The sequence below is a fragment of the Polistes fuscatus genome, unplaced genomic scaffold (genome assembly GCF_010416935.1).
Source record: "Polistes fuscatus isolate 324 unplaced genomic scaffold, CU_Pfus_HIC Scaffold1, whole genome shotgun sequence".
In the NCBI taxonomy this organism is placed as follows: domain Eukaryota; kingdom Metazoa; phylum Arthropoda; class Insecta; order Hymenoptera; family Vespidae; genus Polistes; species Polistes fuscatus.
Window position 1 is genome coordinate 17,307,998 of NW_025112997.1, and position 13,644 is coordinate 17,321,641.

General features: G+C 35.6%; 1 protein-coding gene across 1 annotated transcript in view; it reads right to left on the reverse strand.

Moving 5' to 3' along the window:
• The window catches only part of LOC122515794, a 164,562-nt gene continuing 150,918 nt past the window's right edge, over nucleotides 1-13,644 (reverse strand). Inside the window, exons 11-20 of the mRNA XM_043633252.1 lie at nucleotides 12,966-13,080; nucleotides 11,373-11,647; nucleotides 11,105-11,291; nucleotides 10,800-10,945; nucleotides 8,347-9,877; nucleotides 8,169-8,272; nucleotides 7,632-8,012; nucleotides 7,441-7,524; nucleotides 6,570-6,736; nucleotides 1-5,777 (exon numbers count right to left, since the gene is read on the reverse strand). Coding sequence (XP_043489187.1) covers nucleotides 5,456-5,777; nucleotides 6,570-6,736; nucleotides 7,441-7,524; nucleotides 7,632-8,012; nucleotides 8,169-8,272; nucleotides 8,347-9,877; nucleotides 10,800-10,945; nucleotides 11,105-11,291; nucleotides 11,373-11,647; nucleotides 12,966-13,080 — 3,312 coding nt within the window. The 3' untranslated portion in view covers nucleotides 1-5,455. The remainder of the gene's footprint in view (nucleotides 5,778-6,569; nucleotides 6,737-7,440; nucleotides 7,525-7,631; nucleotides 8,013-8,168; nucleotides 8,273-8,346; nucleotides 9,878-10,799; nucleotides 10,946-11,104; nucleotides 11,292-11,372; nucleotides 11,648-12,965; nucleotides 13,081-13,644) is intronic.

The following is a 13,644-nucleotide window of genomic DNA, read 5'->3' on the forward strand; positions in this document are numbered from 1 at the left end:
TTTCACACTTGGCCAGCTGTAGTCGGTCCAAGTTTCTTTAACGCATATAATAAATATACATACTATATTGTCCATATTGCTTGTCGCGTCAACCTTCGAGCAATTTTTATATATACATATATAAATATTTCAGTAATAGAGCCGCTATGTTCATCGGCACGCGTACATAAATTGTATATGGATATAGATAATAATAAATATATCATATTACGCTTAAAAGTCTAACAAGGTGAAGAATCTAAACGTATATAATATTAGGTACTTATTAATAGCAACCGTATGAGCAGAGAAGTGGAAAAACGACGATAATGAAAATCGCGCCGTGCCAATATTGCTAAATACGAACGAGTCTCTCTGTCCTATAAGTTATCTATTTTCGGAATTTATTGCGATAACTCGTATAACACAACGAACATTAGCCTCTTCTTTTTTATTTTATTTTTCGTTCTTTTCATATTTTTTCACGCGAACGTCAAGCTCCCTTTATCTCGCATATAGAATATTTGACAAAACAGGTCAAATTATTTCGATTTATTCCCATTGTAAGACTAATTTATTCATCTTGTTCTTCTTTTTTTCTTTTTTTTTTTAATTTTCCTATCTTTTATTATTGGAAGTCGGCTGTCGCCCTAAATAAGATCGTTAGTGAGAATGATCATAGGACGACCTACAGCTGACCACGTCCTTGTACGTTAAAAACATCATTAACAATAAATTTTGTAGTAAAAGTTGATAGAGAATACTATAACATCAAATAGAAGAGTATAAAGAACCATGCTGGTGTATAGAGATAGACATTAAAGTTGATAATAGGTAAGAGGGCAAATAGATTACAATATCGATAATTTATAGTAAGTTATCACTCGTTAAGAGTAATTTTCCGTAAACGTTAATGATCATCTAGTAAACTTTTGATCTCCTCAGTGTGGTATTCGTGTGCACATTTCTCGAGTGTATAACCATGCTACACTTTCTTCGACGAGTTGTACCAATATACCGCGTAAAAGACATTAGAAATTTCACAATGGTTAATGTTAGTTAATAGTTATTGAGATCTTATGCCATATGAATTATTGTTTGTGTCATAGTTTTTGCTGTACGTGCATAAAATTAGAAAAATAAATAATAATTCAATCCAAGATGTGTAATTCGTCAGGACAAATATGTTAGGTAAATGAAGCGAAGAAACATGATTCGATAAACGGATGATGGAATATTTTTCTATGAATATTCGTTTGATGCTAAAAAAACTTAATTCGTGTTGTTTTTCTTTCAATTAGTATTGTATTACAAATTATCCTGAATAAATAAGCATGTTCTTTAATGTCTTTAATGTATGATCTAGATTCATTTAACCCAGTGTTTCCGCGATAGGGGTATAGCAGTAAAATATCACTACAACTCATTAATTAATGGCACGGGGTTCGTCTATGTACAAATAATGAAATATCATTTACCACATACCATTTATATACATCACATACATCATTTTTTCTGTGACGTGGAGGGACTCGTTTGTACAATTCATGCATATCTTCGTTACTATTTCATTGCTTCGTTTGTCATGCCTTCTCTCAATTGTGTTTGAGTAAGAAGCCTCCAGCAACTCTATACGTTTTATAGCCTTACTACTCCAAATCCAGATTATTATAAGTATTTGCATGTAGATAGAGAATCAGATGTCGTTATTTTGAATGAATTTTGTATGATCATAGGTATCAAGTCAAATGATATATTTGTTATCTGTTATTTAAACGAATGACGTAATTTAAACGACGAAGAAGTAATAAGTGAATATTCTGAATATCAGTGTGAAAATAATCAAAATGATATTTTTTCTTGTTGAATAATTTGATGTAGATAATTTCTGGATTTGTAGAGTCAAAAAATTGGATTACTTCGTTCCGTTTACCACAATCTACGTCTTTGCATCTGAATCTCTAAATTTGTTTAAGAGTTACATTACGTATAATAATAATTATATTAGTAGAAACTTAGTTTCTGTAACAATTGTATTGTCTTAAATGATATGTCTGCTAATTTTGTTACCTTCGACCTATGCTCCGAGCCCATGGTCAAAATACATAACAATTTTATTCTTAAATAAACTAATTTTAAGATTCGAAATTCTAGAACCTTATATATAAGATATAGATTTCTAGTTCTACGTTCTGTCACTCGTGCTGGAGGCTATTATCTAGGCGTAACAAAAGCAAGAATGCTTTACAATCACAAAAGGAGTGTTTCCATTGGGCATTAAAAGTATTCGTAGCATCGTGATATTAATCATGTGTGAATCTAACTGGAATGACACACAAAATGTCGGATCGACAATGTCTTTGTAGCTTTGTAAATTAACAAGCAATGAAAAGAATCTTATATCGAATAAAGAATAATATATCGTATCTCTTAAAGGAAATTAAAGTAATGCCGTTGGTCGTACTCCAAAGGATAATTACGGTATTTGAAAATAAATAAACAAATAAATACATACGTAGGCAGTTAAATATATAAATAAATAAATGAATAAATAAATAAATAAATAATTAAATAAATATATATTATATAAATAATATAGATATCATAGCCGAGAAAAAGGTTTAATGTCTAATTTGTCTATCGTCTTTATAAATCGAAAAGAGATAATTGGAAATCAAAATTATACGCTGACAGTAATTATTGAAAATTTTTGCTTCATCACATTTAAAACATTTAATGCCCGAAGAGAAATATTTTCTTCCCTTTTGGCGCCGAAATTTCACCAAATAACCATAAATTCTATATATATCTTACGGAAGCAAGTAGAAGATTAATAGCCTTTGTTAAAAGTTATCGAGACTTGGCAGATTTTTTAAAAGCGTCCTCAGTCACTTTGCAATTACTTTAAGAAAAGTTTAGAAAGGTTGAAATGTATATGGTGATTTATTTAATGGTAAAAGTTGATAAGAAGAATAGTGTTAACAGTAACAATATTTTAAAGGTAGAATTATAGCGTCTACGATCTCGGTGGCAACTCTCTTGAATAACAATTTAGAGTTTCACTAAATGAAACTTGATATATATATATATTTTAACACTTATAAAACCTTAGAACGCCTTCCGGTATTGCTTTGATTCGCAATGCATTTTTTCTTTCTCAAACGTATATTATATGCAATTCTTAGAAAGGATGTTCCTATATATATCATACATATATAAATAGAGAAAAAATAAAGATTAGAATCTGAGTGATATGAAAAGAACGTAAGTAAATATATCGTGTTTCAGTAAATAAAAAAATTCAATGCAACGCAACGCAACGCAACGCAACGCAACGCAATGCATCGTGTGAGAACTAATGGGAAGCATGTCTTATATTTAAAAAAATAAGAGGAATATCACGTGCACGGATAAAAAGCTATAATGTAAGAGAAAAATAAAATAGTTTTGTATTAAGGCACCTTACATATAGGAACATCGTTACGTCGTGTCCATCTAAAAAAGAAAGAAAGCATCATTCCTGATTAATTTTAAAATCGTGCGGCCCGTCATTGTTTTTGCAAGAGTCTCGCCACGTAATCTCTAGTAAAGTAGAAAATCAAGTAAAGTGTATATAGTGTACTTAGCTCATAGAATCTCTAGAGAATCTTCCTAAAACAACCTAAAACCTATTCTACTTAATATGCATAAATTTTATTTACTTGTACATACAGACACTGATGTATATATGTACAGACATATACACATATTATGTACAGATAGCAATTTAATAATCAATATTTTAGTTATATTTTTAATAAAACTTCTACATCCTCTGCGCGCGCGCCAGGACTGAATGTAAATATGTATAATATTTATGCATTGACGCTTGTGTACTCGTTATATTACACTCAGTTTCGGAGACCGAGTGACATCTCCGAGTGAAACTTGAACAATGTTCTTCTTAAAGAACTACTTCGTCATGACTATAAATTATTTTTAATTACATCGATCGTTTATACATATTTATATATTTATATATTAAAATTTATACGATTTAATATCGTATGCTTTGTATAACAAAGATAAGGAAATTAGGGAGTCTCTCAACGATCTTATGTGCGTACGGTAAATACTACTTATCGATATCTTTTCATATATATTAATAATAAAATAATTAAATACAACAAGTTAGAGAACATACAAGAAGCAATCGTTTCTTCCACAGTAGGATCAATTTTCGAATCATTTATTTTTAACTCTTGTAAGAATTTTAAAATGGCTAACGAATAAATTGGCTAATGAAAAATTCACAAATCTACGTATAATAATTAAATGACATTTGTTTCAAATTGATTTTTTGAATATCCTAATAATTGTGTATGTTTTAATATAAAATTTAAATTTATGTTCGTAATTTGACCCTCGAGAAGAATGGAAGAAAATTGAAATATGATAAACTATAAACGTTACTAGGAGGTCACTCAAAAGAATGATAAAGTGGCAATAAATAAGAGCAATTTCTTGTGGCACAATTTGGGAACATTTCACGTGCATAATAAATAGGTACACATTAGTCTTTGAAACCGCGATCCTCGTATATACGTATATCAAATATTCCGGTCGTGACTGCAAAGAGTTAGTTTTTTATTTGCTATTTTGTTCACGCTTCTCGTTTGAAATCGATATTTCATCACTTGCCTATTGACCGAGTACTTTATAATACGTTTGCTTGTTCACTTTTCTATTTGTTTATTTTTTTTTATTTCTTAGGCCATATTCATCGATCGAGGTGAAATTCTTTAGCATTATCTCATCACCGACGATAAGCGTGCACCCTAACTTTCATCGTTTCATTATCATTTTTTCTATTAAAAAGAAAAAAACGTAGAAATATCGAATATTCTATCTCTTTATCAAAAACAAAGGCTTGAAGTTTTTGATTGCATGTCTCGAGAAGAGCTGTCCTATAGTTATCATTTGCTTAGCCAACGCAGCAAGCTGAAGCGTACGATGTTTGTCGGATCGTTTGATGAAAAGAAAGTCATTCATCGTTCGTCTACTGATACGGGCATATGCCTGATACCTATCCGATGAGTTTGTAATTACAGTCCAACTAAAAACGCTTACTTCTTGCAAAAAGTCCTAGATTATTTTGCAGTAGTCCTCGATTCTTTGTATTCTTCGGCTTCCAATCGGCAACTTTCGTGATCGCAGATGAGGAGTATTTTTATTTCGGAAGTAAATAGTTTTGGAAGTAATGTGAGTGTGTGTGTGTGTATTACATTTCTTCGGACGCGATTATATCTTCTTGGAGCGGACGACGTTTTTTATTTTTCTTTTTTCACCACTTCACTGAGGTAGGAAGAGATAATCGTATTATCGCGTACGGATAAACAAGAACCTGCTTATGTTATCGCGCGATCGTAATCAAAATTCCTACCGTTAGAAACAGCCTTCGTTAAGGTAACTTAAGTTGAATTATGATGGTCTCCCCCTATGGTGGCCTAAGTCTTGTTGGGTTATGCCATATATGCGCTGCACTTTGAACACCGGTGTCGTTGTTCATCAAGGATACCTGCTGTTGTTGCAAGTATTCTTGAGTTTGCGGGGATACACCGTTTGATTGTTGCTGTTTTTGTTGCTCTTGCTGTTGCTGCTGCTGCTGCTGCTGCCTTACTTGTTGATTCGGTTGCTGCAATTGTTGCAGCTTTGATTGTTGCATCGGACGTTTAGACTCCTGACCCGTAGAATCGGGGGATGGTATTGACCTGTGTGACTTCATGTGTGCGCTTCTGCTTTTCACTTTGTTGAAAACTCTGCAAGAAAAAAAGTCGTATCCATTGAGCTTAAGATTACTTTCTATCATTGGTTAATGGGAAACAAAAATAAATCAATTTATTATTTTATACAAAAGAAAAAACATTGAGTGTTCGTTCAATTATCCGTAATATAACATATGTCATGCTTTTTAAAGTACTTGCAGCACAGAAATATGTGTAAGATAACATATTCGTCGTATTTGATAGATAAGTTGCGCAATTTTTTTTTTAAAAGTAGCATAGTGTAAATATTTGAAAGTAATGAAAGAGCAAATAAATGTGATATAATGCAAAGAAAATGAAGTTTGCATATCAATGTGCGCTTTAAAATAAAGATCAAAGGTAATAATACTAAATGTCAATCGTTAATAGAACAACATTAACGTAGCATGAGTTTGCTAATACAAAGGATTGTTTAATGCAACAGAAATATGCTTTTTGATGTATTATTCGTTCGTTATTTTCTTTCTTTTTTTTTTCATCGTAACAGCACGAAAGGGGTATGTATGACTTGTGTGTACAAATAGGAACGAGGTGGTAACATTCCTCTTCGCTTGATTTTGCTTTTCAATTGTGTGCGAAAAAAATTACATTAAAATAGGGAGTTTTGTTGGTAGTTACTTTCCGAAATGATCACAGGAAGCTTTTCCTTCGTTTTGCTTTTTAAAAGTTTTTGAGTATTGTGTTGCATATGCGTAAAATCGATACTTGCCGCTCGCAGTATAGTTAAAAAACTTTTTCCTTCGATTATTGGAAATGGATAATTTAGATTAGAAATTGGAGACTTACTTCCCGCAAATCTTGCAGGGGTAGTGAAGTGGGGTAGGCACGGGTAGTTGTTGCTCAGAACTAGTGTGAGTTTGTGAGTTGGTGTTGACTGTAGCTTGGCCGGTTTTGCCGGTTTGGGCGGTTTGGGTGGTCTCGGCCATCGTTACTGTTACACTTCCGCTAAAGCTCTGACAACACAAAGAAAACACAAAGCCAAAATAAACAACACAAACAAACGACAACGACGACGACGACGACGACGACGACGACGACGACGACGACGACAGATGAGAAACACAAAAGTCAGCGCAGAACACGCACGGTATATCTTTTTTGAAACGTTTAAAAAGAAAGCGTAAGAAATGGACAGATCAACAACAAATCACATGCGACACTTATAAAAACGTACACGCGTAAATACACGCAGTACGCGTGTAATGTTTTCAACGGCAAACGCACACTCTGGATAAAAAACGAATCGATCGTCTTTGGTAGATATAGCATGCTGAGCACAATTAAACAAGCAAGCATTTAGAATTGTGAGCCGTTTATATCGAGTTGCCTTTTTTGAAAAATTTCTAAATGTGACTTTCGTGCTCAGTATATTATACTTTTCTGTTTTTTCTATTAACACGAAAATTTGATTTTATAATCACGATTTAATCGTCGTAGTGTTGTACGATTAAGTCGTAGTTATATACAAATAGTTGTATAATTGAAATAATTCCAACAGTAATTTTTTTCCTTTGATAAAATATTTCGCAAATAGATAGCGATAAGATTAGCAAAAAATATAAATATAAATATAAATATAAATATAAATATAAATATATAAATAAAAATAAAAATATAAATATGTATAACTTGTGTGTATGAAGAGGGGAAAACTTACATCGGGGCAGTCATAGGCGAATAATCTTAATTCTCCTTCGCTGGTAGTGAAAGTCGCTGAATTTTCTCTCTCGTTTGTCTGTAACTGAACATCACGGCAAAAGGTATTAGGTGGTAATTCGAAAAGTAAAATTATAAACGCGTTCGATCAGAAACGCTACGGAAAATAATTAGTTTTTAGGATAAGCTTACTAGAGTACGATGAAGGATCGATTTTTCTTCGTTGAAGTCCATTTCTGTAACAGATGAAATGGCGTCGCGAAGCTCTCTCATATCATTACAATCCTTATTTTCAATTTTGATTTTTGGCTTTCCGTGGTGAGCGCGTAGCCGCTTATAATCATCGGAGCAAAGTCTTTTCCAGAGATAGTAGAATTGCACGCATTGCTTAACCGACTTAGTCCCTAAGTCTCGTGAAATTAATGAGAAATCCTTATTATATTTAAGTAATCCTTGATAGAACGTATCCATCTCGTGTGCTGTCCAACGGTCGGATTCATGGCATTCGTGGCTAAGCAACGGATGTTCAGAAGGTAACGTGGGCGTTGGTCTCATCAATTTTAGCATAGCTTCCTATTAAACATAAATTATTAAACATTATATTAATATCACGCATTGGAACAAAGATGGAATTTTTCTCGAAATAAGAAGGAAAAAACTTGTAAACAGTGAACTTTATGAAGAAACTTATATGATTATTTTATTTTTAAAGTGTTGTTGTTCACTTACATGAATATTTCCTTTACACATGTGTAACAAATGAAGCGCATATTCCGTATTTCTTCCACCTCCTGGTATGCCGGCACAACAGGCAAAATGTAAATACATTTCCACTGAAATAGAAAACAGAGTGTAAAGTTAAGAAAGAATTGAAATTATGACCAAGTCTTATAAAATAGTAACTCACACTCGTTGTTAGTGACTAAATCATTTATGCCTGGATCCCAAAGAAGATGGTCCTCTTCGGGTCCTCCTTTCCCTCTGTCTACGTCGGAACCTAATGGTGGAATAGTGGGTTGATATCTGGTGCCTATGTTGATTCTAGGTGGTGGACCTTCGTTTCCTTGAGAATCATCCGAACTGAAATCCGAATCTTTTTCGTATTGATGCAGTCTCGCATAAAGTCCCGAACCAAGACGAGTAGGATCCAATATAGGCGGTGGGGTGTAACTACTGTCCCAATGTCGATCGCAGAGTTTCCTCAATTTCGATGGATATGAATACGAGCTGTTGGTATATTGGCCATCCATTCGTTGCCTTTTCTTGCATTGTCGCATTGGGCTGTCAACGGAAACGCTGCTAGGACTAAGAAATACATCCTCGTCCAACAATTCTTCCTTTATCTGCTCTATCGGTATCGAAAGATTGCCTATCATGCCCTTATTCTGTCTTAAACTATTGTTCTTTCCGGCGTGAGTAGTTTGAACGAGAAATTTGGCCGGATTGACGACTTGCTGCTGATTGAATTGTCCTGCATTAAACTGATTTTGCGTTTGTACATTTAGGCCGAGATTTACGGTAACAGGCTCGACTTTTGGTGTAGCTAGTCGAATTTCCTTCTTGAATGCAAGCGCTGGACTAAGGGAACCCGCTTGCACGAGAACGTTCGTCTTGGGCAAACCTGCCGTTTGAATGAGTTTTAACTCCCCGTTATTGTCGACGACTATACTAGCGAGGCTACCGTTGCCTAAGCCAAAGTCGACGAGATTTTGACTGGCGACGAGTTTGTACGATTGGAATTCGAATCTACGACGACCAGCGGTTGTGAAATCCTTCGGTGTTGACGATAAGAGCGGATCTTCCGAGTTTGGCATCATTTGACTTTGGAGAGCGTGATGAGGTGAAACAGGAAAACTGGTGTTAGTAAAGGTAACGGGTCCGGGAGAAGACACCGAGGACGGTGGCAAAGATGAAAGAGGAGAAGGTGCTGGCGTTGCCGAGAGTGGACTTGGGAGCGGTGAATGTGGATTTGGCGATGGAGAACCGTAAAGACCTGCATCTGCTTCCGATTCGCCTGGCAAGACTTCGCTCAAAGCCTCTTCCACTGCCGCCGCCGAAGACATCGTTGTCGTGTAAAAAGCCGCAGATAAAGGCGATGAAACTTGACGAACCGATTCGGGATCTTCTTGAGGGCTCAACAAAGGAAGACTCCCAGTGAGGAGTCCTTCCTGACTGGCCGGTGGCGTTGGATATGTAAAACTAGGGCTGTCATGTCTCGTAAGCGGAGACGGTAGTGGCGATTGCGTTGGCAATGTGTGTGGACTTTCCGTATATTGTGCACCGTAAGTACTAAATTCTGCCAAAGAATCTGGGAGCGGTGAGTTTACCAAAGCCTGGAGATCTGGATTGACCGTGTGTTGCGACGAATATCTGTCTTCAAGCGTTATGTCTTGCAATTGCTCGCTAGACTGTTCTTGCAACAAGTTCGCAGTCTGAAACTGAACGTAATTTCATCCTTGAGTCGAGTCATTTTTTTAACATTTCTTAACGTAGCTTCCTCTCAAATTACACATTTTTTTAGAATTTACAAATCTTTGATAACACATATTATTGATTTGGTTTGTTGTGTAGTTAAGTACGAAAAAGGATAAAAATAGGTTTTTATTTTACAAGTAGAAAGATTAACGTTTATTTATGGAGAGCACACATAAATTATATGGATACGTGTCTGTCTACCTTGAATCTCGATTAAATCTTCGTAGTCGTTCGTAAAAAGAGAGGACAAAAAAGAAGAGGAAAGAGCATGGTATCAGCGTAGAATCCCTGGTGTCCGTAAAGTCAAAGGTTAACGAGGCTGCTTGGTGACAGGAACAGATGGTAAGCAAAAGGAGAAATGTAAAGGGTATGGAAGGTAAAGTTAGACGGTCGCTTCTCAAACGTTGCAAAACGTACTTAGTACCAACTACTTAGATAATTTCCCTTATTACATTTTGCCTTATGTTAGTCTACGATTCGCCCGTGCGTTGACGATCTACAATCGTCACGTAATTGAAACTAAAGTATTTTCAGCGGAGAATTTTTAGAATGACGGAGTAAGGCTATTCATGAACGTCAAAGAGCAAGGAATATCTTATCTTAACGTGCTGTCTGAACGAACAAATATGCTTCTCTTTATTTTTCTTTGTAATCTTGTCCAAGTCTGCGCTAACACGTTCTCCTTCATCTTCCTACAATGAAACTACAAATCGAAAAGTACAACGAGCGAGAAGTGGAGCGTTGACGTTCAATTTTGTTAGTCGCTTTTTCCACGTTCTCATAATTGAAGCAATAATATAGTGGACAACATTGAAATAATAGGGAAAAACAAGAAATAAAAAAATAAAAATATAATAATTTACAGAAAGCGTCTTGAGTACTTACTTGAATGGAGTCCAATTGAGTAGCATGAGGAAGAACACTATCTGGTACAGTTGTAACCTGCTGAAATACTTCGTCTTGTAAACTTGGGCTGAAGTAACCACCATCTTCGGAGTATCCTGCCATTGTGAAGGATTCCGTGACGGCGGATGTTGTCTGAGATTGACTGTTTGGTTGCTGTTGTTGTTTTGATTGTTGTTGTTTTTGTTGTAGTTGTTGCTGCTGTGGCTGTTGCTGCTGTTGTTGCTGCTGTTGTTGTTGTTGCTGCTGCTGTTGCTGCTGCTGTTGTTGCTGCTGTTGCTGCTGTTGTTGTTGCTGTTGTTGTTGTTGTTGTTGTTGTTGTTGTTGTTGTTGTTGTTGTTGCTGTTGTTGTTGTTGCTGCTGCTGCTGTTGTTGTTGACCACTCGTTGTAGATTGTACTGACGATTGATACGTAAGATGCAATCTTTGACCAGGATCAGATGTGGTTCTTTTCACAGCCATCTTTGTGGTATTCTATAAAGAAGAAATAAGATCAGGTAAAGTAAATTAAACGTTGATGAATTTAAGGATTTCGTTAAACGAAGCTAAACCGACCTTCAGTATCATATCGGCCAGTGCTTGCGCTTGTGCTTGCGTTTGCGCTTCCTGAAGTTGTTTTTGCACAGTCGTGTGCCCACATACAGTGACGTTCGGTTGCCGAAAATGTTCTCCATCAGAAAACCTACGTACTTTCTCGCTTGTTGCCAAAGGTGGAGGTGCTGGTACAGCAAAGCCGGTTTTCCCATTGATTTGAGAGCCACTATCGACTTGACTCGTAAATACGTTGTTATTATTCACCCGAGGCTGCTGATTGATGTTCGCGTCCGCAGCTAGAATCAAATTTTTACATTTTATCGTTACATCTAATCGTTGAAATGATATTTGTCTATTTTATGTCTTCTAGCTTACATAAACTCTCTTATTTGTTGTTTAGTAAAAAATTACGTTCTTGTATTTTCAAGAAATGAAATATGTTTTGAACAACGTATTCTCGAGAACTTGTAAAATAGCAAATGAAGAAACAATAATAATTTGGAAAAAGCACAAATATACGTGCAATGAAATATATATATATACGTAAGTAAATATCAATAGATGCATGTATATACTGTTTATACTGAAAGTAAAATGTCTTCTTTCGTACATATTTTTCTAGGGTAATCTCCCGTTTAACAATGGATGAAATAAAAAGACCCAATAATTAATTCTATTTGTTCGTGAACAGATTGTTCTTTTGTAAACAAAAGATAAAATATGTCAGAATATTTTTGCGATATTAAAAATAAACGTTCTTATGTTCATTTATGCTGTACAAGAAAAACTAGGTGTGTATTTTGAAAGTAGACGAGTTATCATTCCTTTTAGGGTTTAAAGCGTTCAGTCTCAGTCGATTCCAAATTGAAAGATTGAGTAATGCAAGTAATCGATTTTCTGTCATATTGTTAAAACTTTTTTTAAAATCATATGGACTTCTTAATCGACAGTACATATAAATATAACAGAGATGTTTAAATTACGAACGAAATGACGTCGCAATAAAGTAATTTTCTAAATAATTTGGTAGGAAAATAAAGGCATGCTTTATTTAGAAAAATGTTTTATTTGCAAATCTAGTGCAGCTCGCTATCGCACTTTTTGGCAAAGAGAGCTGGGCGAGATCGTGCATAAATCGCTAACGATGTTCGCTCCGTTACAAAAGCACGCTCGGTTAGCCCCTTCTTTCCTCTTTACCCCGTTCGTTTTGCTACCCCTTTCACTGTTCTTCACCGTCGCTTGATTTATCGTCTCGACGTGGACAATGCGAGAAATATTCTGGCGTGCTTGCTTAGTAAATCACGTTTCTTTGGCACTTCATGGTCCACCCAATGGCCCACCCAATGGCCCACCCAATGGCCCACCCAATGACGGGCACGCGCGCGCGCATACTAGGGAAATATCGCTGCCAAATATATGATATACGAGAGAGAAGAAAAGAGGGATTAGCTAGCGTCGACCAAACTAATAAACGCGTAAGATACGTATTCATGTATAATACCAAAATCGCACTTGTAGCTTTCTATTTCTGCCTTTTATTTGCACAAAATTGTTCCTTGCTAAATTACTACATATATTAGCCCGCTAATAAATAAATAAAAATTCATAACTTACCGGTTGTTCTCTTTTGAATGATCTTCTCCTCGATTAGTGCTCTGACGCTATTCGAGACCGTTTGTAAAGGCGGTCCGACGACTTCTTTTTTTTCGCTTTTCTTATTCTCAGCATCCTAAGAAATATAGGTAAGAGATCGAGGTATTAAAATACGAAATTGAGCGTCTGGAATTTGATATTAGTTCGAGATAATACGGACAAATAAAAAACGTAAGCTAAATAATAATCTTACGAATTTTTATGATCGTGGTTAAAGAAAACAAGAGAAGGATATCAAAGAAAATCGTAGAAATCAGTATTTCAATCGCGAGAACTTTACAACGACTTATCCAAAACTTTCGCTCCTATCCAGAACTTTGGATGGTCCAACCATTATGGTGACTCATGACGAGTGATCATGAATTAGAGGCTTGTATCGCGATTAAATTGACGGGGCTCGGGATAGAGATTGGATATTTGAGCTAGGGAGAGCTGTTCAAGAGAGGGAGGGACAGCTAATCACCGAGCGAAGCTAATTGAGGCGCCCATTCGATTATCTCATGATGGAATCTCTGGCGTATGTAATACACCAACCCACGGGATACTAGATCAAGAGGTGGCACCTTGTCGAGCCCCTCTCGAAGTCCTACTGTGATCTAAGAGTCTGACAAGAATCATGCATCCCGTTATCGGTCATTTT